Here is a 27,050-nt window from a genome sequence, read left to right on the forward strand (position 1 = left end):
ATATATAAATAATAATTTTTTTATTTTTAAAAATTTATTTTTGATATCAGCATATCAAAACTATCCAAAACATATAAACTATATTAAATTTTAATAAAAAAAAATTAATTTTTTTAAAAACACGGTTGAGATAATTAACATTTGATATAAATTGTTAAAAAACTGCCGTCCATACGTTACTGACAGAAGTTCATTTTCTTATAAAAAGAGCTTGAGCTGTTCATGCTTCATAGTGAAAAATGTCGACCATACCCTTCAATGGTTAATTCTTAATTGTTTTAACAAGGAATCCGTTGTGTTCACACCGTCGTTTGTTTCTTATACATATATTATATATGCTAATGATCTTAAGAAATTGTTTAATCCATTAATTATTATCTGGGAGTTCATGTCATCGATCGTCACTAGTTGCGAGCTGGGGTTGAAGCTTGGCAAGAAAGAAATTAACTCGTTCAGAAATTTAGCTAGCTAGAGTGTGTGTACCCACGATATGATATATCGGAAGGATTTTAAGTTACTTTTTAATATATAAAAAATAAGTTGTTTAAGTTATGAATGTGTTTTCCGATATATTTTTAAATTAGTGAATGAAAAAATAATGTTTATGCTTAATAGAATATATAAAAAAAATATACAAATTAATAAATTAATAATAAAAAGAGTTATTTAAAAGGTTGAATTTAGGCTTTCATTTATTTATCCTAGAGATTAAATTTAGTTGCCAAGTAGATGTGATTTTTATTCATATAAATAGAACTTGTTTATCCAAAACTTAATAAATAAAAATTAAAAATAAATTATAATAATTAATCTCTTCAAAGTATTATGAAAGTATATAAACGATACAAGAGAGTATTTACTATATATATCAAAAAAGTTTAACTAAACATTAAAAAACAATGAAAGAAAAGGTATTAATTAAAAATCAAATTAAAAAAAAATTCATTATAAAAAACAAATGAAAAGCGTGCACCCATGCATGCCCGAGCTTGGAAGGTCAGCTCTCCTGGTTTTGTTATTTTTTGTTTAAAACAAAACAGCTTATAACATGCATGTCATTGTTTAATTTTATAAAAAAAAATAAAGGATGACGTGTTGTTTGCTAGAATATTTTTTTAGTCATCTTTTGTGATTGAAAAAATAATATCAGAGTTTTTAGAGCTTAAAAATCAAAATTCTCAACTCATTTTCATCTAAAAACATTATAAAAACCTTAATGAACTCATTTTTTAATTCTTAAAACACTATCTAATTAATTTAAAAGCTCAAAATCAAATCAAATAAAAAAATCATAAATTTTGATCTATTTTTTCTAGTATGTTTAAAGTGCAAAACTATCTTTATTGAACTTCTTTTTTTAAGATGAACTCATTAATACCAAGATTAGATTTTTTTATGGCCATTCAAATCTTTTTTATGATTCTTTGACATGATGTGATAGCTTTAATGATCAAGTGGTCACGAGTTGAAATTTTACATTCTTATTTATTTAATAAAAATTAATACAAGATAGTATAGGTCTGTGTAAGTTTCAAGTATAAAAAAATTTTACTTGCGCTAAAAAATAATATAAATAATATTTTAATATATATTTTTTTAATTGGAGAAACGATACATGCAGCTTTATCTACCAACATAAACGCACTGGACACATGAATTGGAGCAATGCTTGCTTCAAGGATCTCCAAAGAAAGAAGCAGCAGCAGAAAAATTAATAAAAATATAGTTTTTAGCCCCACTTTTTAAAGGTGTAAGTACCAACACCAGTGACATGACCTAGTTAGGCCTTAATTAATACGAGGGATGTCAATATTTGCTTAGAACGCCAAGGTGTTTTTGAAGAGGTGACAAGCTGGTAATCCATCACATATTAATTAATAATTAATTTCCATAAATAAATATCAAAACAAATTTGTTTTTCTCATAAAAAACGACACATTTATTCTTCTACAAACTAATATGCGACGTATATAACTAAACTATAGCTTTCTTGAAATTGATTTGAATGGTAATCCAGAAGAACACACATACAATCTGAGGTTTCTATTTTAATCTTGTTTTCCAGTTTACTAATGTGGTAACCCGTTATTTATGTACGATTGATCTCATTCACAAATATATATATATATATTCTCCTTCCATAACGTATCCGGACAGCCATTCTCATACAAAAGAAAACCCCCAAAAAATTCCATACATGTTATGTGTGGAGTTGTGGATAAAAATGCCGACTGCTAGTTTTAGTTCACATAATGCGATTAGATTACTATTTGTCGGCCATGATTAGCTTAAGCAGCTTGCGTCAAAGACCCCATGAAGAGAGATTAATTTGCTTATCACCCAGCGTGCTTTATGACACCATAACTACGTACCAGTGAACAGCTTGCTTTCCAAGATAGAATAGAATAAAAGGCTAGTACGTACCCTGCAACTAGTAAAAGAGTTATAATCATGGATCGATGAAATAAATAAGTAGAAATCCAACAATTGGTCTGCAATGTCAAATGAATCCACGGTGTTCTTTAAGCCGTTTCAATGTCAAAATCCAGTGATCTTGAAAGCATATTTTTATCAAATATCCCAATGGCCTGCATCCTTTTTTCTGTCTGAGCGTTTTTTCTAAGGATACAAAAATTGTCGTGAGGTTTAAGTCCTGTGTGTCTCTAGCTATTTCTTATTTTCCAAGGCAGGAATTAATTAAACTCAAATGATCAATACTAACGTTTTAATTTGTAATTCTCTTAGAGTTTAAAAGGGAAACATTTTGTAGGAAAGTTAAATATTACAATAAAACCCTTCAATAGAAAAAAATAAGGAAATGAAAGAAGATTAAAAATTCTGAAATCTCATAAAAGTGTTTTCTGTTTTCCAATTAAAAAGATTAACTTCGCATGATGTTTTTTATGTTTTCCAATTACATATTTCACAGCGGATCATAGCTAGGTAAAATGAGACACACACACACACAAAAAAAAAATAGTTATGACAATAACCAGTATTTTCTGCATGACTTTCTAGAATGGAAATATTCCATTTCCAGGGAGAGAGACAACGAAGTCACTCCAGAGAGTAGGCTGGTTATTCTATATAGGAGGTCCCACCGGAGCATCAAAAGGATGCTGCTACCTTCTCAAATCCACCCTCATACAGTATAATAGGATTGATTGATTGTATCATTCCATATTTATTTGTCCTCTTTTAACCTAATCCCTCTACTAATTTTTTTTCAATAATTCGTTAAGTATTCCATTATCGTCAAAGAGCGTTGTTCCTCTCGGATAGTAGCAGTGTTATTTAAAAGATAGAGGTCCATGTTGCTGAGAGAGAATTGAGGGGAGAACATATACCAGACAAACCACCGTACAGAGGAGGTGGAAACCGGAGTAAGGGCATGCAGAACGCAGGAAGTGCAGGGTGGCAAGGTGTCATTTAGAGAGATAAAGTCATAGGACCAAAAAGTCCCCCATGCCCGAGAGAAAAGATGGACATGCTAGGGCAAGAACTGGTACGTATTGAGTACGAAAATGGAAATCGTCTGTTGCCGAAGGTTTTTCCTGATGATAATACCTGTAACAAGTTATGTTACCCTTGGGGAGACTCGTTAAATAATCGTTAAAATTTTAGGCAAGAATATTGGATACGTCCAAATGAATACCCGATTGAAATCCCTCTGAAAACTTCATGGTGGATTTAATATATACTGCTGATTTGGATGATTATGTTTCTTGGAGTAACTCAACGTCGAATGTTTATAATTCCAAGCCAGCTTACTCGTGGCTTCTGTCTTAATCCAGGACTCTAGCTAGCCTATGAGGGTAAATGGAAATGGTTGATGAACTTACAAACAAAAGAGAATATTAAATCACTGATCTGGTTGGCTTTCCACGATCGGCTTCCTATATACTAAGACACTGATCATTTACCATCGAGAGCTCTCTACAAGTGCCATTTGTAATAGATGTAACTTGCAAGAGGAATATTTTTTCCATTCTTTGAGAGATTATACGCTGGCTCAAAAAATCTGGAATGAAGTTTGGTTTTACTCAAGCAGAAGGGTTTAATTGTGAGACGTTGAAGGATTGGATCATGATTATAGCTTCCTCTGACAAAGCTTGCTTGTTTCTGGCCTCGTTATGATGGATAAGATCATGCCAACATAACATTATGGCTTTTGGTGGTAATCAGGTATTTTGTTAGGTCTCCCAATACTCAAAATAACGCTTATCATCCTAATTTAACTCAGCAATAAATATTGGAATTACTGCAAAACACCCACATAACTACAAAATAATATATTTATCAGAAGGTTTGTTTTCACACTAAAAGAGATTTATTCATGTGTTCTAATATAATATACGCATTTCATTTTTAAGTCCTTACAGTTGAAATCTTCATAGTTATATCTTCTTTGGTTTCGACATGCATGTACATATTTTGATTAAACTGTTTATAAAAATTTGTTTTTGATTTGTAAGAATCGATGCAGACAACATGGATTATTCTCGATGCACGCACGAATGTCAGCAAAATAATTACTAGCTGTAATTACGAGAAGGAAATTAAAATGATTTTAACATGCACTCATCATGAAGAATCTCAAGCATGAAATGGATCGGAAAGAAAGAAAAGATTTATTCAGCCAGCCCAAATTGCAAGTTTCAAACACAACTAGGACTTTATTGAAAATATGATAGCTTAAGTTGAAAATCAGCTCCTCCTGCGGCCCTTGCACCACAACTGGTACAGGGAAATTATAGTTTTTTTGTGACGCAAAGGACCCACACCAGCATACTCATATTAAAACATTGACAAATCATGATACGGTAGAACTGACGATTGGGATTAGATATGCAGAGGCAAGATTATATTAACTTGAAATAGTAAATAGGATAAGCTGACAGATAACTCAAAGGTCAAATACAATATCACCATCAATGTCTTAAAGAATACTTGAATCTATTAGTTCAACCCTTAAAGAAGTTGTTAGTCTTTCAAAATTTTCACTCACAAACAACGGCCACTGAGACCAAACTCTAAAAGCTTCCATTTCGCTGTTACGATTCTCTTGTTGCAAGTGCAAGCTTAGACATTGAAGAAACCCTTTTGTTGCCTAAGACCTAGTTGTGAAAGAAGAGCCAAGAATCATCTTAAAAAATGAAAAGGACCAGAGAAATAGAGAAGGGATCAGAGATCAAGTCGGCAATTGAAGAACTTTCGATGCTGATCAAACTCAAGCCTACAGGTGACAATCATGATAGGACTACTGTTCATATACCCACAAGGCCTTTTATGTATGTCTGCAACCTTGTTATTCAGGTTCTTGGTAATTAGTTTCTCTTAATTATATCTCTATCTACTTGTTCATTCAAGACGTGCAATCACCTTGACTTTCTCTCTGTGTCGTTCTGTTCTTGTCTCTATGAAGATAAGATAGGCCCAACAATGACAGTTTTGAGACAAGATATTGATCAGAATATTCAGGTAAAGAAAGAAGATTGCAGCCCAGTTTAAGTGTTTTATTTTCAATTACTCTCGTGACAAAACACCCCTGATCTTGACATTTCAACAAACGTGCTCTCCGAGGCTTCGTTGTTTAACCAGACTAGGTTATTACTGTCCATGTTCAACATTTGTCATTTTCCTTTCCGAATGCTAACAGAACAGTGGTTCTCTATTCTCTGTATTTTTTTTCCCTTTGTTTCATTTGTAGAGATTGAAGATGCTATGTGATTCTGATCCTTCAATGTACTCCAATTTGGTTGAGATTTTAAAGAAAGAGGCCGATGAAGGCGGTGCAAGAAAGGGTGCCAGCTGCAGTAAAGCCTCTGTTTGGCTTGCCAGGTATAGACAATTATCAGTTATAAAGTGATGCAAGTCTAATCTCTGCCGCGGACGGTTTGTTTATTTTTAAATCAGAGGCACGCGTTAGTTATATACTTATTCAATCAACAATAACAGCTTGCAACTTAGTGAATTGTGTCAGTAACACTGATATCAACAGTATAATTAATTAGTTCAACTTGGCAGCTCTTGAACATTATTCTCAGTAATTATCTAGCCTAATGGCCGACAAATCGAAATCGAGAAAACCTTTTAATTGCCGGTTCACTACAATGTTAATTTGTTTGTTTCTGCAAAATGCAGACACATGCTGCTACACTTCTTTTTTGTTAACTTTAGACCTTCCAAAACTGAAAACTACTCGACACAGCTTAGCACCGACCCTGCCATAATCTGGATTGGCATGCTTGATTCCATCCATGCTGTGATGGAGTGGTAATTTAGGGTCAAAATAGAAAGTTCTGATCCAGGTTCTGTTCATTTACGTTTATAAACCTGGAAGTTGGACGTCTAACATCATAGCTTAGGCATATTTTATCAGATGCATCCTCAGTATTAATTTAGATCACAATGAAACTCATTTTCCTCCCCAGATCCTTGGATTTTACGGTTGCTTTGTTAGAAAGGTTAGTGGCGGATCCTGGTCAGGAAATGGAGAAGCTCGTAGAAGAATCTTACAATGTCACTTTAAAGCCATGGCATGGTTGGATTTCATCAGCCGCTTATAAAGTACTTACATGAGCCTCGTTACTTTCATTCTTTGTTTCACAGAACTTAAACACTGCTGCTGTAACATATGGGATACACGTGTCATATTAACTACTGAAACCAATCTTGAACTGACAAATTAATAATGTTTTGCAGGTAGCTCTTAAATTAGTACCTGATAATAAAACCTTGATTGATCTGCTCATGCCAAAAGACGAAACCTCCGACACCCTTAAAGAGGATGTGCAAACATTGATCTCACTACTTGTGCCTTTTTTAGAAGAGATCCACTCTGTTCTGGTAAGCCACCAAATTGATGTGTCCTGTCCTTTATATAAAGTGTCTCTGCTATGTTTCTGGTTACTTAGATCATTTCTTTTCTTCCATGTCGGAGATATTGTACGGTTTGGATAGGTTGAAGTCCACTTAAGGTGAAAACACACAAAGATGGGCGAAAAAACACACAAAAGAAAGCAAAGCAAATGTACAGAGTTTGTCTTTTACATAACTACTAGTTTTCTTCTTTTAGTTTCTTTCGTGTAACTATGAGTTTTGTGAATAGCTGATCGAGTTATGTGGGAAATATGCTGTAACACTAACTTACTGTAATGTCCACAAACTATATCTTGAAAAAATGTCCATATCTGGCCGCAAAGGCATTTTGTTTAGATTTCTCCGACCTGATCATCATAGGATCGGGTCTTTTGGATGAGCATCCAACGGTTATTTTTATTCTCAAAAGTTGAAGCTAGAAAAATCATGTAAGTAGTTACCCTGGCCTCTTCCTCCCTCGTTAGCCCTTCAGGGGCTTGTTGTCAGAGTTTGTGTTGAGCTCCTAGCAACATTCCAAGAAAATATGTCTTCAAGCGAAGGTATCTTTGGTATGAGAGCTAGTGAATTTTTCCATTGCTGCGTCCTTCCACCTGATCATAGCCAGCAGTGGACTTCGTACCCTATGCAATTAGATTGACAAATTGATTACGTACGTGATGTTGCATAGATAGATTAGTTTGTGATGCTCTCCTGGTAAACACAGCCTTTACAGTCCGAAGTGCTGTAAATCCATAAGCAACGGAAGCTCTCCTGAAGAAAATTCCTTGACTCACCATCCACGGTATGAAATGTAGACAAATTCAACAAACCATTTGGAACGTTAAGCAGAAAAATTTTCACCACCTTCCTTCCTCTTATTACTTGGAAACAAGTCTAGTTATGTGGTTGCGAAGTGAAGAAAAATGAATTTATCCTCGAGTACGTTTCTTCTAACTCTCAGCTACCATGAGTTTTCCTTTATCTTCTTTGTTGCCGTCATTCTTATACGAAAGTTAGTGACCAACTGTAATAGATTCAGCTGGTGGCACAAATTGAATACTTTCAAAGATACCAGCAGATCAATTCCCAAATGAGTGTCATTTGAATCAGAAGACTTGTGTGGTAGATCATGAAGCGCTATCAGTGCTACAACTAAATCCGCATTACTCGCTATGGTTGCTCGGTGAACCATGACTTTCCTTTCATCCAAAACATTGTCCAACTTGTCTGGCCCTGCAACCATGGCCCCATAAAGAATATTTGGATTTGGCTCCTTAGAGGATAACCATCTATCTCCCTCTGGACAAGAGTAATTTTGATCATCCCAACGGATTGATGCAACCCTATGGTGTACTTGGGTTGGATATTTGTTTCCAAAGCCTACCATGTAGCTCATCTTCTTTGGATTATCTCCTAGCATGTAATATACCTGAGAAAATAAGAAATAATGAGACAATTTGAAAGGTCCGACCTGCAAAATTCAACATTCTGGCGCTATAAATGCTTGCCTGAGATATGGACAATCTTCGCAACATTTCCAGAGAGTAAAACTCACTGCTGCAACTTACACCTGTTCTACGCAGAAGTTTAAGGCAGTTACTGTATAATTTGCTAAGGAAAGATGCTGTAGCAGAAAACTGGAGTGGTTCACCATGATGTGGCCTTGAGGATCGACCCACCTATATCAAGAAATAGGCTAGGGATATAATGATCAATGAGATTGTTAGGCATTTGCACATATATCCACTGAAAAGCACATATATGTTGGAAACTGTGTTTGATCATGATTTTACCTGGTGTCCTCTTGTATATTTCATTAGAAAGATAAGAACACAAGAGCAGATCAATCTTATTTGAAGAAGATCCTAAAACAAATAGTCCAGCTTACGGTGAAGCACGGGTGCCGAGACTAGTACGCACCAAATCAAGAGCTGAATATATCAAATAGCCCATTTAAATTTCAAAGGCCCAAGATCTCTTAAAATTAAAAGGGCCTGGAATCCAAATGCAAAATGGGATTGTGGAGCTGTGCAGTTCAAAGTAGTGCAGATTGAACGTAGATCCCATGTTCCTGCTGATTTATCAAAATTTGATATATGAAAGAATACATTGATATGAATCAACGACAAATTGATTCAGAGCAGTTGGGCCTTTGGGTTTAAATGGGCTATTTGAACTTTGAAGGAATCAAATCCAGTCTATTAATGGCCTATTTGGTTATTTGATCTTCTTCCCCTCTAACCGTCTTTCTAAACATAATGTTCCAAAACTGAATCTTAGTTTAGTATCATTTAACAACACGGTTAAAGAAATTTCAAGCAGAGCAACTGTGTGTTGGATTTCCTCTACAGTAAGCACCGCAAAACAATTTCACAGTCTCTCTTGGTGGGTTTTTTGCTGTCAAGATTTCTATCTGGGTAATGTTTGATTTCCAATTCCAAGGTGGAAAATCTACCTTTTGACTTCTTAAACTTAGAGCTTGACTTGTTGAATTGAATCAAATTCATGATCCTATTGTTTAATATCGTTAAATCCTCATCTGGGTTTGCTAGATTTCGCTTTGCCTAACTTTTTTGATCAATTTATAATCTTTTCCTCTCGTTATTTTATTGTGCTTAGAAAGTTTATGATCCCATTACTTTAGCTTCACGTCCAAATCCCCATCTGGGTATGCTTGATTATGTAGTATCATGAACATATATGCAAATAATACTAAGGCTTTCAAATCATATCCAAGAGGTGATTTTGATTTAGAGTCAGGAACCCTTAGAAGGTCCCGAAAATCGAAAAACTCCTCCCTGCACCCTTTCAAAATGATCAAATGTTTTGCTAACCGCCTTAATTACTTTTACAAATTGCACCCATTTCTTTTATTCTTCATTTCATTGTCTTTTGGGGTCACAATCCTCATTGTTTTATTTCTATATGAGAGCCGGCACCGAACAATGAATGATTTTGGAAAACTCGATTTGGGGTTGAATGATTATCCATTTGCCAACCTTAGTAATCTTGTAATGGTTGCTGGACATTCGGTTTATACTAGTAGTTGTGGGAAAGTTGATAGGGAGGATTCTTGGTTTTTGGAGTCTTATCAGAAGCATCCCGGACAGGCTGCTACTTTTGTGGCTCATATTCAAGAGGGAGTTGAAATTGTTTCGAAGGATGATGGGGCTTTGCTTTTGTTTAGTGGTGGTGAGACTCGTAAAAATGCTGGTCCTCGTAGTGAAGCACAGAGTTATTGGGCTGTTGCTGAATCAAAAGGATGGTTCAGTGAGTTCTTCTGCTTCTCTAAGTTCATATGCTGTTTGATCGTTTTTTATTTGATTACAATGCCTCATAAACTTGGATTTAATATGTCTTTGTGTTTACTGTGATTTGCATAAAAGCGAACAATGTTTGCCTAGGGCGATCTTTGAATTTGTTGTTGTTGATGTGTCCTGAGGGAACTCCTAGGCAACTCAACTGAACAATGAAAACCAAATTTGTGTTTCGTGAATGATTTATCTGATTTGGTTTCTGACATGGTTTTACATCCTGATGGCCATGTTTTTAAAGGGATCCATGTTTAATTGGATTAGTATCATCCTTAGAATTTAGCAATTTCTTGCTACTGCCTAATGCACTCATTGTCTAAACCGATGTGTGCTAGGAATCCACAGCTCATAAATGTTGTGAATAGCACACAAGGCATGTGCAACTATTTAAAGGTGTCAAACCATCTGATCTTGATTTTACTGTCATTAAAATGTGTGATTGTCAGGTAACGAGGAAAGTGTGAGATGGAGGGCATTGACCGAAGAACATGCCAGAGATAGCTTTGAGAATCTTCTCTTCAGTGTGTGTAGATTCCGAGAACTTACTGGAAAATATCCCCAAAACATAACTGTAAGTACATGGTTTCCAAATGTCTTTTCTTTTGGTGATGTGTGAATGACCCTGATTGAGAAAGCAGGATAATGAGTTCAAATCCTTTAACTAGATCGAAAATAAGAAGTAACTGAAGATTATATTAAATCTACATCCAGATCTTCCCAGCTTCTTATTTCTATACCATCAAAAAGAAAAAAAGCAATAAGAATGTAGAAGTTTAATTCATTTTGCTTTTGATGTGGATAGTCAATTCTAATTTTTATCACATTTGTGGTCTAGGTCGTTAGTTATGATTTCAAAGCGGAAAGATTTGCAAACTTGCATCGCTCTGCAATTAGTTTTCCAGAGTCCAGGTTCTTTTATTCAGGCACCCCAGCCTCATCAACTTCCAAAGAGGCTGCTTTGAAAGGCGAATCATTGGTGAGATCTCAATTTCAAGAAGATCCTTATGGCTGTAAAGGTTCTCTCTGGCGTAAAAAACTAGGGCGTGATCCCTTCCACCGGTCGATTCCTTATCCAAATGGTTGTCCTGAAATTAAAGATCTATTCAGATACTGTGGAGAAGCTCCTTATCCAGGTTACCTCCCTTGGGCGTAGAAAATATTAATCATTTCAACCATAATATGCTGTCTTAGTCCATAATATATGATACACCAGCAGAACAATCACAGAACAGATGCTTGACTTGGCAGTATACCTTCTTCGTGTTAATTTTATTTGCTAGAAATTATTGAAAGACAAGTAGACAGAAACTTTTTGCTGCTTTCAAATTTTGTTATCACATTGGCCATGGGCAAGTGGCTCAATAAGATATCCTACCATGCATTTCATGTTGTTCTTGTGTGACAAAATCAACTAGAGTTTGTACAATTTGCATATATCGGATGAGCAGCCTTTTGCTTTGTCCTTTCTGGGTGTAGGATAAACAACTCACAGAACCAAGTTCGAAATATACTCTACTTCGACAAAGCATTCTATTAACCATCCTATTTGTTTCCTCTTTGCATCAGCCTTGAATTCCATGCATTAGCAGTTCCTTGCATGTAATTAAAGAAGATGAGTTCAAGAAAACCATAGTAGCTTCGTGCCTGAATAAACCCTACTTACCGTGTTTGCCAGCTTGGATAGGAAACTAGTGATATGGTTAGAGATCTTAGGTCTGCAGTGTCCTTCGGTGAAAAAATTGAAAGAACAGAATCGATGCACGCTCGCGGCAGGTCATGAGTGACCTCAAACCAGGTGTATTCACCCTTTTGAATTAAATTCGTGTTTTAGATTTAAGTGATTAATGTGCAAGGCAAAGATCAGGCAAGGGGAGGCTCGTTCCACTTTCTTGGCAACAAGTACAAATGGCATGCTGTTTGTGTTTTTTTTATATAAAAAAAACATGGACAACCCACAACTTGCTGGCCAGGTGTTGGGCCTGGCACTTTCATTGTTTTTTTTTCTTTATTGATGATTTTTTTTGCCTCCTTGAGGAAAAAACCTAATTATAGATAACTCACCAAATTCATGAATTCAGTTTTGGAATCCAAACTTATTTAATTTTATTACATGATAAAAATATAAATAACAAATCACAATAAACTCAATAATAAGTGACAAAATTTCATAAAAACATTAAAGAATAAATTTGAAAAAAAAACCCAAAGAACTCGCGGGCGTAAGATAAACCTGCCCGCTCGGGCTTTTTTAAAAAAAAAAGAGCAGTCATATTCACAATGTGAGTGCTGAAACTAGGAACAAATGTGTGAACAAATAATTATATTAAAATAATAGTCTGGTTCGCTATTTATACAAGTACTTAAAGCCGAACCCAATTTTTTAATTGTATTGATAATAACCCGCGGAGAATCAACCCCCCTCTGGTTGCTGTTTCCATCCGAAGAGAATGAAAGCGCTCAAGATACCCTTTCGTTTTCGGATAACAGGTGAAGCCCCGAGCAATGTCGAGGGAAGAAGAATATTGGAAACCCTTATCGAGGATGTGCAGCTGCTTCTTCGACCTGAAACATAGGGCACAAAATGAACCTTGTACGGGCAAATTCAACTAGGCTGCAAAATATTTATGGATAGATAGAATAGTTCATCCCGTAGCAATTGCAAGCGAATCTGCAAACGCAAATTACAAGGGCCTATCCAAATGCAGTATTTTGAAAATTGAGTAATATTTTCTATTTTTATTAAAATTCTTAAACTCTAAGAATATTCTAACTTGCATCATATTTCTTCTAAAATACTTCTTTATATTATCTTTCCTTAAGACATTTTTTAGATAAATCAATTTATTTTCATCTTAAATTACTTCTAAAAAACAATTTTTTTGATTGTAATTCGATGCAAAACGTCATTATTCACAAACAATATGTTGTAGGTACAAGTAAACAGCGGTTTTATTGGTGATTCAGGATTGAAAACATAAAAAGCATTACAAAGACTGGAAAAGAAGCAACAGAGGAACCATCAGAAACCAAAAGTTATCACCAGAAGCAACAGAAAATTGCTATGCGGTCCGCATCATGGCATTGGGTTAATCTGATTTAAGAAAAACCCACATCACATGGTTCCTTCTGTTTTCCTGCCATCTTTCACTATAAATTTTTATAGAAGAAAAACAATAATAAAGAACACCGATAAAGTTTTTAGCAGATTAGATCCATAAGAGAAGGAGAAAGAGGGCTCAGAAACATATGGGTATGAGAAATTTATCAGCACAGATTAAATCAGAGTGGTGCATGACTATCTCAAAATCCTCATCACTGCCCTCTCAACGAAATCCCGCCTTTGACACTAAAAAAAAATCTAAACACAGAATAATAGAGAGATCTTGAGGGAAGGGGAGAGGCTGCCTTCCTGTTTACTGAACTAACACTTAAGAAAAGCCATAGTGTCTCCTACCGAGAGTTATAGGCTAGCAGCGATCGGATATATATAGTGACAGATCATTTAAGAGAATGAAACCCTAATCCAGCCCTCGCAACTTATAATGGCATTCTTACCCTCCATGCTTTGTAGTATTTTCCATTTTGTTTTCTTTTTGGGTCGTTGGTTCCCTTGGGCTCTTAAGTCCATCAAGCAGCGAGCAAAAGGAATACCTAAACAAATATAAAGTGTTATAGATGCATCATGCCTGCTTCAATTCATTACTTAATTCTTACAAATTGGACAGCAACATGAATAAGACTCCTCGACACTCTAATGGCAGGGTTCGTGATCAGTCTTTGAACCTCCATAGCTAAAATGCTTGGGGAAGACTTGATAGATTTGAAGTAAAGTTGATCTCGTAACGTCTCGATCCTAATTCATGCATCTAGATAAAATTAGATTAATGGTTAATACTATGCTATGGATAAAATATTTTCTTAATATTAAAAAAAAATATTTAGATGTTGGTACTATTGTTTCTAGTATAAAAAAAATTAAACCGTGCGAATATTAATTTAATATAACTTAGTTGACTTGATCAACCCAGAAACAACTCAAACTACTAGTAGAAACATAATTTAATTAAAAAATAATGCAAGAAATCTCTTTCTTTAATATTAAAACAAAAACATGTTGAATTGACTCGGGTTTAACCATAAAAATTTACAAACTTAATCATGAAATATGATAACCCAGCGAAAAGCAATTTAAAACAAATTACGAGGTATAATTTTAAATCAATTAAATGTTGAATGATAAAATTTTAAAAAATCAATTAAAAAATAATATAAAAAAATAAAGTGAACCATGATTAAACTGTCAAATTCGTGATCTAAATCACAAGGTTAAAATAACCTCATAAAAAGCAAATCAAAACAAATAATCAAACTCAATTCTCAATCAATTTAATATTAAAAGATAAAATTAAAAAAAAAGACACATAACAAGAATATTAGTTAACTCACCAGACACATGGAACGTGTCATAAAACCGGGATAGCCTCATAATAAATAAATAAATAAATAACTGAAGTCAACTTGGATTAACCTACCAAACTTGCATCCTGGGTCATGAGACCAAAATTACGTTATAAAATATAAATTAAAATAATTTATAAAATACAATTTTCAATCAACTTAATATTAATAAATAAAATTAAAAAAAATTCATTAAAAATAAAAAAAATAAGTATATCAAGTTAATCCGCTAAATTTGTGAACTGAATTATGAAACTTAAATAACTTTATAAAAAAATAAATTAAAATAAATCATGAAATTCAATAAAAAAAACCAAATGTTAATGATAGATTTAAAAATGACAAAAAGATTAAAAAGAGAGAAAAGAAGATACAAAACAATAAATAGTGTTCCACCTCTGCATCACATTTTCTCTCATTATATCACATATTACTGTGCGCCTGTGCGTGTTAGGCCTATTGACACTAGACAAGCCAGCATGGCAGTCTATTGTATCCGGGCCTGTGCCTCGCAAAAGCAGGGCCTGCGCATTTTGCTTTATTTATACGAGATTCGAGATATCTGTTGCTAGGAGTGTGTGCTTTATTTATACGAGATTCGAGATATCTGTTGCTAGGAGTGTGTTCGAAGGTAACTTTTATTTTTCAAATAATTTTTTATATTAAAATATATATTAATAATATTTTTTATTTTATTTTTTAAAATTTATTTTTATCACTTTTCAAATAATTTTTATTTTATTTTTTAAAATTTATTTTTATCTCTTTTCAAATAATTTTTTTATATGAAATATATACTAATAATATTTTTTATTTTTTAAAATTTATTTTTAATATCTACACATTAAAATAATCCAAAACATAAAAATTATATTACATTTTAATTAAAAAAATTAATTTTTTACAATACAGTACAAATCTTATTTAAGAAAATTTTAATTTTTTAAAACCGGGTTCCCAAATAAATAATATAAAAAACAAATAATATAAAAAGGGATCACTTATCGGTGATAGCACTACACAGAGAAGCTTCATCAATCCATCACTCGCATCAACAAATAAACATGATATTGCTTTTCCGTTTAGAATTTCCTTCGGCACTCGTAGATGGTCAGAGAATAATCATATTATGTAACATCCACACATAAAATTGTACCAGTGAATAGTCAGTCATGATCTTTCCGAGTGATTTTTGTTTTGAATGAAAATGCTTGGGTTTTCACGGTGAGCCTAAGCTCGGCAGCAAAAACTTCAATGGGTTTCTATCAATGGTAGAGTAGTATCTATAGAATGTTCTTTGTACATTTCACGGTTATTGAATCCCAAGATTTGGTGTACCAAATAGTTCGCCCCATAAACAAAGCATCATCAAAACATTGCCTTATTTATGGGAAAATAGGCCACAGATAAATTTTTGGAGTTCGGCTTACCAAGAACAAACGCTGCCAAGAAGCCCAGTGAACTCGCAAGCAATTAGAATTTTACTCTGTAATCGCTTTTAATATTATCGGGCCTGTTCTCATTCTAAATGTTGAAGCTTTGGGTTGGTGTGCGGTCTCTTTCCATCAGACAAACCACTGTCACTGACGCTCCCTTCAAGAAGGTTATCGTGTGCTTCAGAGAATTCCCCTGTCCATGTATTCAAGGGAACAAGATAATTGTCATCCTTGGAGCTCCTCCTGCGTTCCTCATGGCGCTTCACATTTTCAGAAATCTCTTGGAAGGTTCTATTTATTTTTGCAATTCCCCTTTCAACTGGTTGCACGACATGAGAAACTGTATACTTCATGTCATCAGCAATCTGAAAAAAGAATTCGTAGTCAGCAATGTAGAAAGATAAAATGAGGGTACATCAAGGAATTCAATAGCAGTCATTAAAAGAGTGTAGAAAGTTAGTGACAGCACTGTAGAGAAAATGAAGTTCAGCAATTAATTCAAATCATTACAGAAAAAGAGCAAGTATCTCACAATTTCACTGCTACCAAAGACCACATCACGAACACTCTGGGGAAAATTCAACCGTTTTTCTCTTTCATCATGCCGACCAAGACGTACCCTAGTTGACCTCTCACAATCCCGAACCTCTTCCGGATCTGGAGGAGCTCCCAGAGAGGCATAGTCAGTCATAACAGCGACATTGCGAACACATCTCTCTCCGCGCTTGTAAGGTACAGAAGGGAAGACATAAAGATGCACAATAGCTGCAATACCCATCTGTATCACAAATTCAATATCAGGAAACAAGAACGCCCTCCTAAACTTGAAGAAATTAAGAGGAACGATTATCATTAAGATTCAACCAGAAATAGTATTGGACATGAAGACAGCACTGTATTAAGAAGAGTTGATGCATCCCTGCTCAGTCCTCCCACATAAAGGTTTATTAGGATGTTCAGCCTCTTATATGGTAGCACCAGGCTTTGATGAGATACTTCAGCTGAAGAATAGCTTTCATCAATGGATTAGGGTTTCCAAATCCACCTACAGAAATTACTCATATAGTGAGACTGCCCCTAAAAGACACTTGTCACTTTTAGTTGTGGAGCTGTGTCATATTGCAGCATCGGCATAACAAACTTATCAACCCTCGCATGCAGTCTGACATGATTCTACGGTAGAGGACACCACACCGATGAATTCAAAAGGACTAGCACTAAATGGATTTCTACTTTAATGTCATTTCCTAATCAAGTTTATGTTTATCAATTTCACTAGTATACCTAATCAGCAATATAATAAATGCATCCACAGTAAATAAATGAATTCTCTCTCTATTATCAATGATCGGTAATAAATGCATTATCAGTCACACCTCAATGCAAATAATGTAGTCTTGTATACGTGTTTTCAGCTCCTGGGCTAAAGCCCCTTTGAAGGCTCCCATGGAGAAAAGAAACGCAATAGCAACACCTTGCCACCATGTGAGGAAAACAATTGACTTGAATGTCAGAAACTTGGCCAGTGGTTTGATTGGGGCCAACTTGTCCTTAATTACAGAATAGAACTGTACAAGGCAGTATAGGGCCCAGGTCTGACTGAAATTAAGGATAACTGCCAAATATGGATACCTGTAAAAAACAATCTCACTCAGATCACAGGCAGATCAAGAGAATGAACTATATTGGTTTTTTTCTAATGATATTGTGTTACATATTAGCAGATATACACAACTGACAGAAAATTACAAAGTAAAACACATCAAGAATTGATTAGTGTTGGAAAAAACTGTTTATGACCACTCCATGTAAGTAGCATGGCATTTGTGGTTAGATAAAACACAATACAGAACATTATCATGTAAGCTTTAGATGCTGAAATCACTGGTACAATGAATAAAGTCTGTTACCCATATCTCCATTCAAACTTCCCTTCTCCATAAACCCCAAAAGCTTGAAGAGTCATTGCTAGAAGCGCACAGATCAACTTCAGTATCATCTGCACAGTAAATATTCAGCAACTGCCACATGGTTGCAAATGTCATAATAAGGGAAAGTTTTAATTACACAAACATGTACATACATATTGAACAATGCCAATTTTCACAGCATTATAGAAATCAGCACCAAGATTCCAGTCCCTCAGAAAGCAATTTAAAGGAAAAGGATGTTCAACAACTCCGTAAGCATGTGAATCCTCCAAAAGAGGCGAGCTGGGAGTGATTAAGGTCTGACTTTCCATGAATTCAATCGTATTTTCTTCTCCACCTTATATCAGCAAAAACTTATCAAAATAAAATAAGAGAGTGCAAAAATTTACCACGAATCATGGCTATCAAGGATGTTGAGGAATGAGGTAAAACCCCAAATAGCAGTACCTAAGCAGGCTATCAGATATCTCTCAAAGCAATACAAGGCAAAAGCTTCGTAACAATCTCGAATTGCTTCACAGTTAAATGCAGCACTGGAATCCAACAAAGATAAGAACTGCCCATGAAAACAGTAAAGAAAAAAAAAATCACAGATCATCAACGGAAATTAACAAATAAACACAACATGGATACTTCAATTTTGAGTAACTGCTACCAAAAGGATGCCAAGTCAAGGTGCTAGTTTTTTACACCAAGCCAGTGCTAGTCAACAAATGCTTGTAGGATTTGACATTTCAAAGTGTAAAAAACAATAGGCGTTACTCAAAGAGGTCAAAAAGCAGCATTTAGCAGTCCTGATGTTTGAACTAATGAATTTGCTTATTTATGCTAAAACAGTAACACTACCCTTTCTGGGGATATATAAAGTGATGGTTCCTATCCTTCACAGGATAATAAGATACATCAACCCTATGAGTTATGTTTACAATAAAGAGCAGGCAAAGCAGACTTTAGCACACTTAATTCATTCGATAGTTTTTAGCATATGCGGGGTAAGTAGGCTAAACACTTTCTAAAACTGTCTAGATATCTCTAATACTACAAGGATTAGCAGCAGAGCTTTTAAATTATAAAAGATTTTCAATAAATAAATAGTGAGCTCAAATACATTACACTCAAAATGCAAGTTACCATTTGCAAATTAAAGAAGGAAACAATGATAGGTTGTTTCTTTCATACCGATTCTAGAGAATAAACAGGAACCATCAGGATGAGTCCAATGAGAAACTTCTGCTCCTGAAATTTAATAATCAAACTCATAGCTATCAATTTTACTAGCCTGACCAAATTAACAAGGGAATAAACAGCTATGAGTGTATGAGGAAAGAACAAGGTACCAAAAAATCTATAAGTTAAAAAGAAATACGAGAACAAACCTCTGGTTGGTTATATGCAGCTAGGTGCTCAAAGATAAGATACATTGAGAGGACAAGAGCAAGAAGCACAAATATGCTTGCAATGAAGATTGGCCAGCTGACATTTACAGCAGTCTCAGCTCCCAGAGTTAATGCCCAAACTTTCCCTAATCCGCTTGTGGACTCGACCAACTTGAAAAGAAAAAACAAAGAACAACAAGCCCCTCTCCATTCCATGGAGCAGGACAATACAACTGATGCTACTTAACACGTCCGTGTATGTATAGCTCAACCTTTAATGCTACTTGATTGGAGGCTTTATGTCACCCAAGCATCTGCAGCGAAATACTCTGTAACCATCAACTGTAATATACCTACCGCTCTGCAGATATTTACAGTACTGTAAGGACAAGAACCTTCTGTCTTTTTTTACGTAGTGAATGTCGATCACAACCTAAACCACATACATCATCGTCTCAGAAAGAAGCCCAGAAATCACCGAGACTTATCACAGTCAATTTTAATAAAATGCACAGGAGACCCGCATTATGCATACTCAAATGGCTTTCAAAAGATTTATTAAGTGCTATGGCTTATGCATCAAAGTTAACTTCTTTTACATCGCGATTAGCCTACAAAATCATTACATTAAACTAATTACTTTGACAATAAGAAAAGGAACTCGAACATAAAGAAAAGGAAAAAAAATCTCTTCTTCCAGAAAACTAAGTTTCTAATTGGTTTATTCTTAAATCACACAAAACACAAATAAGCGCCAATACGATTAACGAAATCGGAAAATGAACCAAAACCCTAACATACACACAACCAAGTTAATCGAATAAACACACGTTGTCAGATACAAAAATCAAGAAAGAGAGAGCTCACTTAGCCTGTCATTAAGAATTAGGGTTCCAAACCAGGTTGTCGAGATTTTCCCGGGAAAATCTGGGGAAATGGGATAGAAATTTTTCCTTTTTATGTTGGTGGTGGTGTTGTGTCAATGAGAAGTAAACTGATTTTTGCGGAGGAGGTTGGGAACTTTGTTTCCTACTAGGATTCAAAGAGGCTACTGTTACCATGACAGTCAGGTTTTCATATCACCGGTCAGATCAGGAACGTTAATTCGAGGTTAGATGTGGGTCCATCTCTTTAAGAGTTGGTAAGGATTTTGTCTTTTTGGTAGGTGTGGTGATGATATGGGGCTGTGATGCTGGTATTTTGTGACGGGCTGTGGTTTTAGTATGGGGATGCTTTGTTTGTCCACGTAAGCATGTGAACGTTGTCGTACGGTAATTGAAATCCATGTCCACGTCAGCTAATAGACTGGTAGGTTTTGGTTGTTGAGATCCATCCAGCCAGTCAGAGACGGACTAAATATAAGGTATTTTTAGTCCCCGTTTGTCTTTATTTTTATATTTTTAAAATATTTTTAAAAAGATTTAAAATTTTTTATTTTTTTATTTGAAATTAATATTTTATTATTATTTTTACATTTTTTTGATGTACTAGTATTAAAAATAATTTTAAAAAATAAAAAATATTATTTTAATATATTTTTTAATAAAAAATAATTACAACCACATTTCTAAATACATCCATAAATTTTAGGGTGAAATCTCTATTTTACAATAAAAAAAATCAATAGTAGTAACTTGGTAATTTCACATTTTCACATTTATAATATTTAAAGATTTAAAAGTTCACAATTACATCTTTTTCATAATGCATGTCCTTCCATGATTAAAAAAACTTTAAAGCTTACATTTAGGGATATTTTAGTTTTTTATTTTTAATAAATAGTCAAATGACTCTCATACCATTGAAAGTGAATTTTATATATCTTATATTGAAGGGCATTTTATATCTGTATTTAATGCCTTTTTGTAATTAAGAGGTTGGTTTATTGGCTAATATATAATTTAATATATACAAAAAATATTTTAAAAGAAGTTGATGATTGGTGTATTCCACGTGTCATCATGCAGATAGCTCTCGGGCTATAATGACTACTTGTGCAGCGTTGTCCGGTGGTCAAATGTCGCTTTCCACAGCAACATTGCAATCTTTTTGGCATCTCTTTCTTAGGGAGGCGGTGCGTTTGGACAAAGACCGTCGAGTCTAGTGCCGGCAATCTTTTTTTTCTCTTTTTCTCTCTCTCCTCCCTTGAAATTCCAGCTTAGCATTTGAATTTTCTGGATGGTCCACTTAGTTTGGGATATTTGAGTATATGTTATTGTTTTTTTGATTTGTAATTTTTATCCTTAAATCTTCATGAAATTTTTTATTGGTTTTCAATTTCTTTATTTAATCTAGAATTTTTATTTTTATTTTCAAATTTGGTTCTTTTTTTTCTTCAATTTTTTCATGCCTCTTTTGTAAACTTTTAATTTCATTCTTTAATCAAAAATTGTATTTTGTATTTTTTAAAATTTATTCCTCATTTTTTTGTGGTTTTTTCTTTTAGTTACTATGTGAAATTAATTTTTCTTTTTAATTCTATCTTTCAATTCAAATGTATAAATCTTGACATTTTTTTTCAAATTCGATCATCATTGTTTTAATTGTTATTTTTTTAAAATATTTTTTATCATTATTTTTATTTTATCATTTGACATTTGATTTGTTGGGATTTAGCCTTCAAGATTTTTTTAGGTTTCGTGCTTTCGATCAAAATGGGTTGGATCATAGGTTTTATAAGTTGGCGCGGGTTCACATTATTTTTTTCTTACTTTTTTTTTCCCTTTCAGTCTCATTACTCGACATTGATTATTTATTTTTTTAACAAAAAGGATTCATGGTTTTTTTGTCTTTATTTTTGTAAGATTATACTGATCTCATGGCATAGCCTGTGTATTTGGCGAGTTAACCTAGATGGACCCGTGTATTTTTTAAAAATTATTGTTTTTTTTCTTTTTAAACCATTTAGCGTGGTTGATTTTTTTAAAAAATTTATCATTCAACATTTAATTTGCTTATAATTGATCTTTGTGGTTTTTCCATACTTGACGCATTTGATCAAATGGCCCAAGACAAAGGTTTACACAAATTTCATCATTTTATGTTGAATTTGTCTGGAATTGAACTTCAATATTTTTTTTACTTGCTTTCCATGAACTTATTATGATTTCACGACCTGACTTGCATATTATAATTTCACGACCTGGTTTGCATATTTGGTATACTCACTCAGGTTGGCTCAAGTCATTGTTTTTTAAGTTTTACTCCTCCAATTTTTTATTGGCTGATATCAAAGTTTCATTACCTTTTTTTTATTTTGATAATCATTTTTTTATGCAGTTCTCGTGTTTTTTTTAAAAAAATAGGTCCATTTACCTTACTTGTCAATTCTTTTAATTTTCATTTAAATTATACCAACTTTTTTTTGTTTAGTTGTGTCTACACTCCAACTCGAGTTTTTTTTTAAAAAAACATATTTGTGTAATCTTTGTGCTGTGTTTTTAAATTGATAAAAAAAAATCCTCATTTCTTGATGTAGCGTGGACTCATAAATCTAAGTAAATTCATTATTTGATTTTGAAACTGTTTTAGAATGCAATAGCGTTTGTTTTCAATTGTTTTTTAAAAGTATGTTCACCTTGAAAAAAGTATTATATTGATGTTCTTTTATATTTTTTAATTATTTTGATATGCTGATATTAAAAATAAAAAAATAAAAAATACATTAAAATAATTTTTTTTAAAAAAATACATCACACCATAATTTTAAATATGCATTTAGAAAACATAAATATCATGTTACAAGTCCATTATACTACTTGCCCGTTATATCATGTAGCAACATGTCTACTTTTTAAATTCAGGGAGTTTAGGAGTATGACAAATATTGCTTTTTAAAATGAATTTTTATTTAAAAATATATTAAAATAATATTTTTTATTTTTTAAAAAAATATTTTTAACACTAACACATCAAAATAATTAAAACACTTTCAAAACATAATTTAAAATAAAAAAAATCAATTTTTAATGAAAAACATGATAAACCTCCCTATCAAACCGCCCTTCTTCATTCAATGGTCAGCAATTAAAAAATGTACTTTGACGTGACATGTGAATGCGTTCTATTGATTATTTTGACACGATGATTAATATGTTGATTACTATATTAATATAAATTTATTATCGAGACATCCTGCACTGGCATCATAGCGTCACATGAACGTGCCCTTGGCTATTAGCGCAATAACCAGTGTTTATTTAATATCATGGTATATGATATTTTTAATTAAAAATTTATTAAAATATTTTTTTAGGATATTTTTTTATATTAATATATCAAAATTATCAAAAAAAAATTTAAAAAAATTACTAATTTAATACATTTTCAAATAACAAACAATTTAAAAGATATAAATCAAAACAATACTAAACTTACATTTAATACCGAAGAAATAAAGAAACAAATGATAATTTTTTTTAATAACTACAATATCAAAAAATAATAAATATTACTTCTAAAGATATATTTTTTTTATGCCTCGTGTGTTTTAAAGTATAATACATCACTTCAAAATTATTATAAAAACAAATTTTTTTTTTATTTCTATCTATTTAACTAAATACATTTATGTTTGTACTCCTTTCCCTCCTTCTTGCCTTTGCAGGGTAATTAAACACTAACTATATAACAATGTTCTTGGCTTTTAGTGTTTATTTGATACTATATGGTACTTTTTAATTGAAAATCTAATAAAATAATATATTTTTTTAAATTTATTTTTATTTTGTACATCAATATATCAAAATCATCAAAAATACTTAAAAAAATATCAATTTAATATTTTTTTAGATAAAACAAAACAACTTGAAAAATCATAAATTACCATAACTATAAGTCATAAAGTAACATAAGGATAAACATACACTTGAAACCAAATGAATAAGGAAACAAACGGTAAAAAAAAAAACACATCAAGATTCATTAGTCTAGAAATCTCCGGATATTGTCGTTAATTAAACGAGAAAGAAGCCAACCAAAAACTTGAGTTTCGTGAAAGGAACTACAATTGACAGTCAGGACCGAGGAGATACCGAGGATCCAATTCGAATAAAAGGAACGGGGGACAACTTAAATTATATACACAATCTCGTCACCGTGCGCTGCTGCTAATTTATAAAATAAATATATTTTATAATATTATAATTATAAACTAATACTTGATAAGTAATAAAAATTAAAAATATGATAAAATTAATATTTCATGATGAAAAAAAAAATATATTAGTGATAAAAAACTTGAAGATTGAACAAAATAAGTTGTGACAATCCACAGTTTTTTGTAAGGAAAGATACAGTGCTTTCACTACATGATTTAACTTTTGTTAATAAAAAACTAAAAAATTATAAGGCTAAAATTTCTACCAACATAATATTAAAAAAAATCGACAGAGATAATTTTGAAAGAAAAAAAACCCATAACAAAAAATGTTATAGCCATTGAGAATGTTTTGTGAGGAAAACTATAGTGTTTTTCCCAACAAAATTGACAAAGATAATTTTAGAAAAAATTAAAAAAAAAACCATTTAATGAAATACTGTAACAATTCACAGTGTTTTGCGAGGAAAACAACAACATTTTCCCCATATGATTTAATTTTATTGTAATTATAATTTTTAACTAACTCAATATTAAAACAAAAATCGACAAAGATAATTTTGAAAAAAATCACGTGGGAAAACACTGCAGCAATTCACAGTGTTTTAAAGAAAAAATTACAAAATTAAATTCTCAATCAACTCACTATTAAAAAAATAAAATTGACAGAGACAATTTTAGAAAAAAAAATATTAAAAAAAAAACCATGTTGAAAACACTGTAACAATTCACAGTGTTTTGTGATGAAAGCTACAGTGCTTTCCCACATAATTTAACCTTATTTGCAATGACTTCTAATTGCTATTCTCAACCAGATCAATATTAAAAAAATAAAACTAACAAGGATAATTTTAAAAAAATTACAAGAAAAAACCATGTGGAAAGATACTGTAGCAATCCATAATGTTTTGTGAAGAAAGTTACAGTTCTTTTCCCACATGATTAAACTTTATTGCAAAGTTAAATTCTAATCAGCTCAATATTAAAAAAATAAAATTAACAAATAATTTTAAAGAAAATCATAAAAAAAACAATGTGGAGAAACACTATAGCAATCAATAATGTTTTTTTTTTTAAAAATTACAAAACTAAATTTTCAATAAGCTAAATATTAAAAAAATACAATCGATAAATATAATTTAAAAAAATAAAAAAATAAAAAAGAAAAATCACGTGGAAAAATACCATAGTAATCTACAGTTTTTTAAATGAAAAAAATTACAAAGAGAAATTTTTAACTAACTCAATATAAAAAAATAAAATTAACAAAGATAATCTCAAAAAAAAATAAAAATAAAAAGAAAAGTAATACATGAGTTAAAAAAAGAGTAAAAAAAGCATAAAGTAAAAGAAAAAAAATACTCAAGAATTACTGTTGTAATTAATAGTGTAATTAGTGTGTGGGAACAATAAATTTTCCATACCTTTTAGCTTTTGTATTAATTAATAATTAACAATTAATACGTATATCCTTCGGAAGATAATTTTCTGTAGCACCACGACGGCTGGAGCGGAGGAGTGATCTGTTATGCAACCGTGAAATGAAATTGGCGAAAATGCATGATTAAAGATGGATGTGCAGTAGCAAGTTAGCAATACCAGAGAGTATAAAGAAATTCAGAGACGTCATCCTTGGAAAGGTTCATGGCGGAGATAAAATAAAAGAAGGATAGCTCAATTGGCTTGGACCAAGGCCTTCCATTTCCACTAAGCAATGAGTTGACAACTGAAAGAAGCAAAAAAATACAGAGTAAAATCTGGAAAAGCTCTCTCTTCACACAGTGTAAAGTAATTTTTAATTGTTTTTTTTTAAATAATTAAAATATTTCTTTTTATTTTTAACATTACAGTATCAAAACTATTGAAAACCACTAAAAATCAATTTAATATTTTTTAAATCAAACATATTTTTAAAACATGATTAAAATTTAATTTTTAAATATACAAACAAACAACTTGAGTAGCATGAAGGAGATCGTGAACAGAAAAGATACAATTGCGTAACTGTAATTAAATATAAACTTTTGTGTTGTTTTTAAGTGTCTATTCATGTTGTGATCTTCGATGTGCGCAGAAGTGAAATGACATGGAAGCATCTGTGCTTACCTAATTTTTTGTAAGAAAAATGTTTCTGCATAGGAAATGAAATTCGATTCAAACATTCTTTGTGATTGGTCTTTTTGAAAATATACTCTACCCGTTTTGTCTTCTCCTCTCTTTTCATGTGTGCGTGTGTGTCTATATATATATATATATATTCGTTTCACCCTTCAGAAGCCATTCATCATGACAGCATCGATCAGTGTCAATGGGAATGCACAATCCATTGCAGAGCAACGAATCTAGCATGGCCTTAACTAGGGAGAGGGATGGAGTCAAAGGGGAATTAAAGGATGACAGTACATGGATCCCATGGCGAAGTACTGTGGATATGCGTTCATATTGGATGTAGATGATAAAAAGCGACAACAGGTGCCTTTCCTTTCACGGTGACATCACCATTGCTCGAATCACTTCACTCGCTTTAAATGGAATAACACACAAGGAGTACTCCACACGAACCATTAGAAGCTTGT

The 27,050-nt window shown here is 32.7% G+C and overlaps 3 protein-coding genes and 1 non-coding gene across 7 annotated transcripts; 2 read left to right on the forward strand and 2 right to left on the reverse strand.

Annotated features, from left to right (window-relative positions):
* Positions 1 to 4,900: 4,900 nt before the first annotated feature.
* LOC133693020 (glycolipid transfer protein 3-like) lies at positions 4,901 to 7,217 on the forward strand. 2 transcript variants are annotated; one of them, XM_062114213.1, is made up of 6 exons: positions 4,901 to 5,323; positions 5,426 to 5,481; positions 5,711 to 5,841; positions 6,435 to 6,570; positions 6,706 to 6,849; positions 6,944 to 7,217. In XM_062114213.1, the coding sequence occupies exons 1-6, from the start codon at positions 5,155 to 5,157 to the stop codon at positions 6,977 to 6,979; spliced, it is 672 nt and encodes a 223-aa protein (XP_061970197.1). In that variant the 5' UTR covers positions 4,901 to 5,154; the 3' UTR covers positions 6,980 to 7,217. The 2 variants fall into 2 exon arrangements, with proteins under 2 accessions (XP_061970197.1, XP_061970196.1); XM_062114212.1 differs by having other exon boundaries at positions 6,706 to 7,217.
* A 1,871-nt stretch (positions 7,218 to 9,088) lies between these two features.
* On the forward strand, positions 9,089 to 11,565 carry LOC133690548 (uncharacterized protein C57A10.07). Its single transcript, XM_062110774.1, has 3 exons — positions 9,089 to 10,131; positions 10,622 to 10,746; positions 11,011 to 11,565. Exons 1-3 carry the CDS (start codon positions 9,552 to 9,554, stop codon positions 11,326 to 11,328), a joined length of 1,023 nt encoding a protein of 340 aa, XP_061966758.1. The 5' UTR covers positions 9,089 to 9,551; the 3' UTR covers positions 11,329 to 11,565.
* Positions 11,566 to 13,407: 1,842 nt separating this feature from the next.
* Positions 13,408 to 13,496, reverse strand: LOC133693038 (small nucleolar RNA Z221/R21b). Its single transcript, XR_009842051.1, has one exon. It is a non-coding gene; the product is annotated as a small nucleolar RNA Z221/R21b (small nucleolar RNA).
* A 2,396-nt stretch (positions 13,497 to 15,892) lies between these two features.
* Positions 15,893 to 20,401, reverse strand: LOC133692239 (protein LAZ1 homolog 1). 3 transcript variants are annotated; one of them, XM_062113027.1, is made up of 9 exons: positions 20,244 to 20,401; positions 19,377 to 19,809; positions 19,180 to 19,236; positions 18,448 to 18,556; positions 18,153 to 18,337; positions 17,980 to 18,068; positions 17,446 to 17,701; positions 16,602 to 16,847; positions 15,893 to 16,434 (listed from the first exon to the last, which is right to left on the reverse strand). In XM_062113027.1, exons 2-9 carry the CDS (start codon positions 19,590 to 19,592, stop codon positions 16,153 to 16,155), a joined length of 1,440 nt encoding a protein of 479 aa, XP_061969011.1. In that variant the 5' UTR covers positions 19,593 to 19,809; positions 20,244 to 20,401; the 3' UTR covers positions 15,893 to 16,152. The 3 variants fall into 3 exon arrangements, with proteins under 3 accessions (XP_061969011.1, XP_061969013.1, XP_061969012.1); XM_062113029.1 differs by having other exon boundaries at positions 19,377 to 19,690; positions 20,244 to 20,389; XM_062113028.1 differs by having other exon boundaries at positions 19,377 to 19,737; positions 20,244 to 20,386.
* Between the last annotated feature and the right edge of the window lie 6,649 nt (positions 20,402 to 27,050).

The sequence above is a fragment of the Populus nigra genome, chromosome 4, assembly GCF_951802175.1.
Source record: "Populus nigra chromosome 4, ddPopNigr1.1, whole genome shotgun sequence".
Taxonomy (NCBI): domain Eukaryota; kingdom Viridiplantae; phylum Streptophyta; class Magnoliopsida; order Malpighiales; family Salicaceae; genus Populus; species Populus nigra.

Coding starts and splice junctions, on each gene's coding strand:
- LOC133693020 (XM_062114212.1), top strand. CDS start 5,155: ATGAAAAGGACCAGAGAAATAGAGAAGGGATCAGAGATCAAGTCGGCA. Junction 5,482..5,710: donor ATATTGATCAGAATATTCAG/GTAAAGAAAGAA, acceptor TTTCATTTGTAG/AGATTGAAGATGCTATGTGA. Junction 5,842..6,434: donor GCCTCTGTTTGGCTTGCCAG/GTATAGACAATT, acceptor TTTCCTCCCCAG/ATCCTTGGATTTTACGGTTG.
- LOC133690548 (XM_062110774.1), top strand. CDS start 9,552: ATGAACATATATGCAAATAATACTAAGGCTTTCAAATCATATCCAAGA. Junction 10,132..10,621: donor TGAATCAAAAGGATGGTTCA/GTGAGTTCTTCT, acceptor TGTGATTGTCAG/GTAACGAGGAAAGTGTGAGA. Junction 10,747..11,010: donor AATATCCCCAAAACATAACT/GTAAGTACATGG, acceptor TTTGTGGTCTAG/GTCGTTAGTTATGATTTCAA.
- LOC133692239 (XM_062113027.1), bottom strand. CDS start 19,592: ATGGAATGGAGAGGGGCTTGTTGTTCTTTGTTTTTTCTTTTCAAGTTG. Junction 18,557..19,179: donor CTGTTTATTCTCTAGAATCG/GTATGAAAGAAA, acceptor TTTCATGGGCAG/TTCTTATCTTTGTTGGATTC. Junction 18,069..18,152: donor AAATTGGCATTGTTCAATAT/GTATGTACATGT, acceptor TTTACTGTGCAG/ATGATACTGAAGTTGATCTG.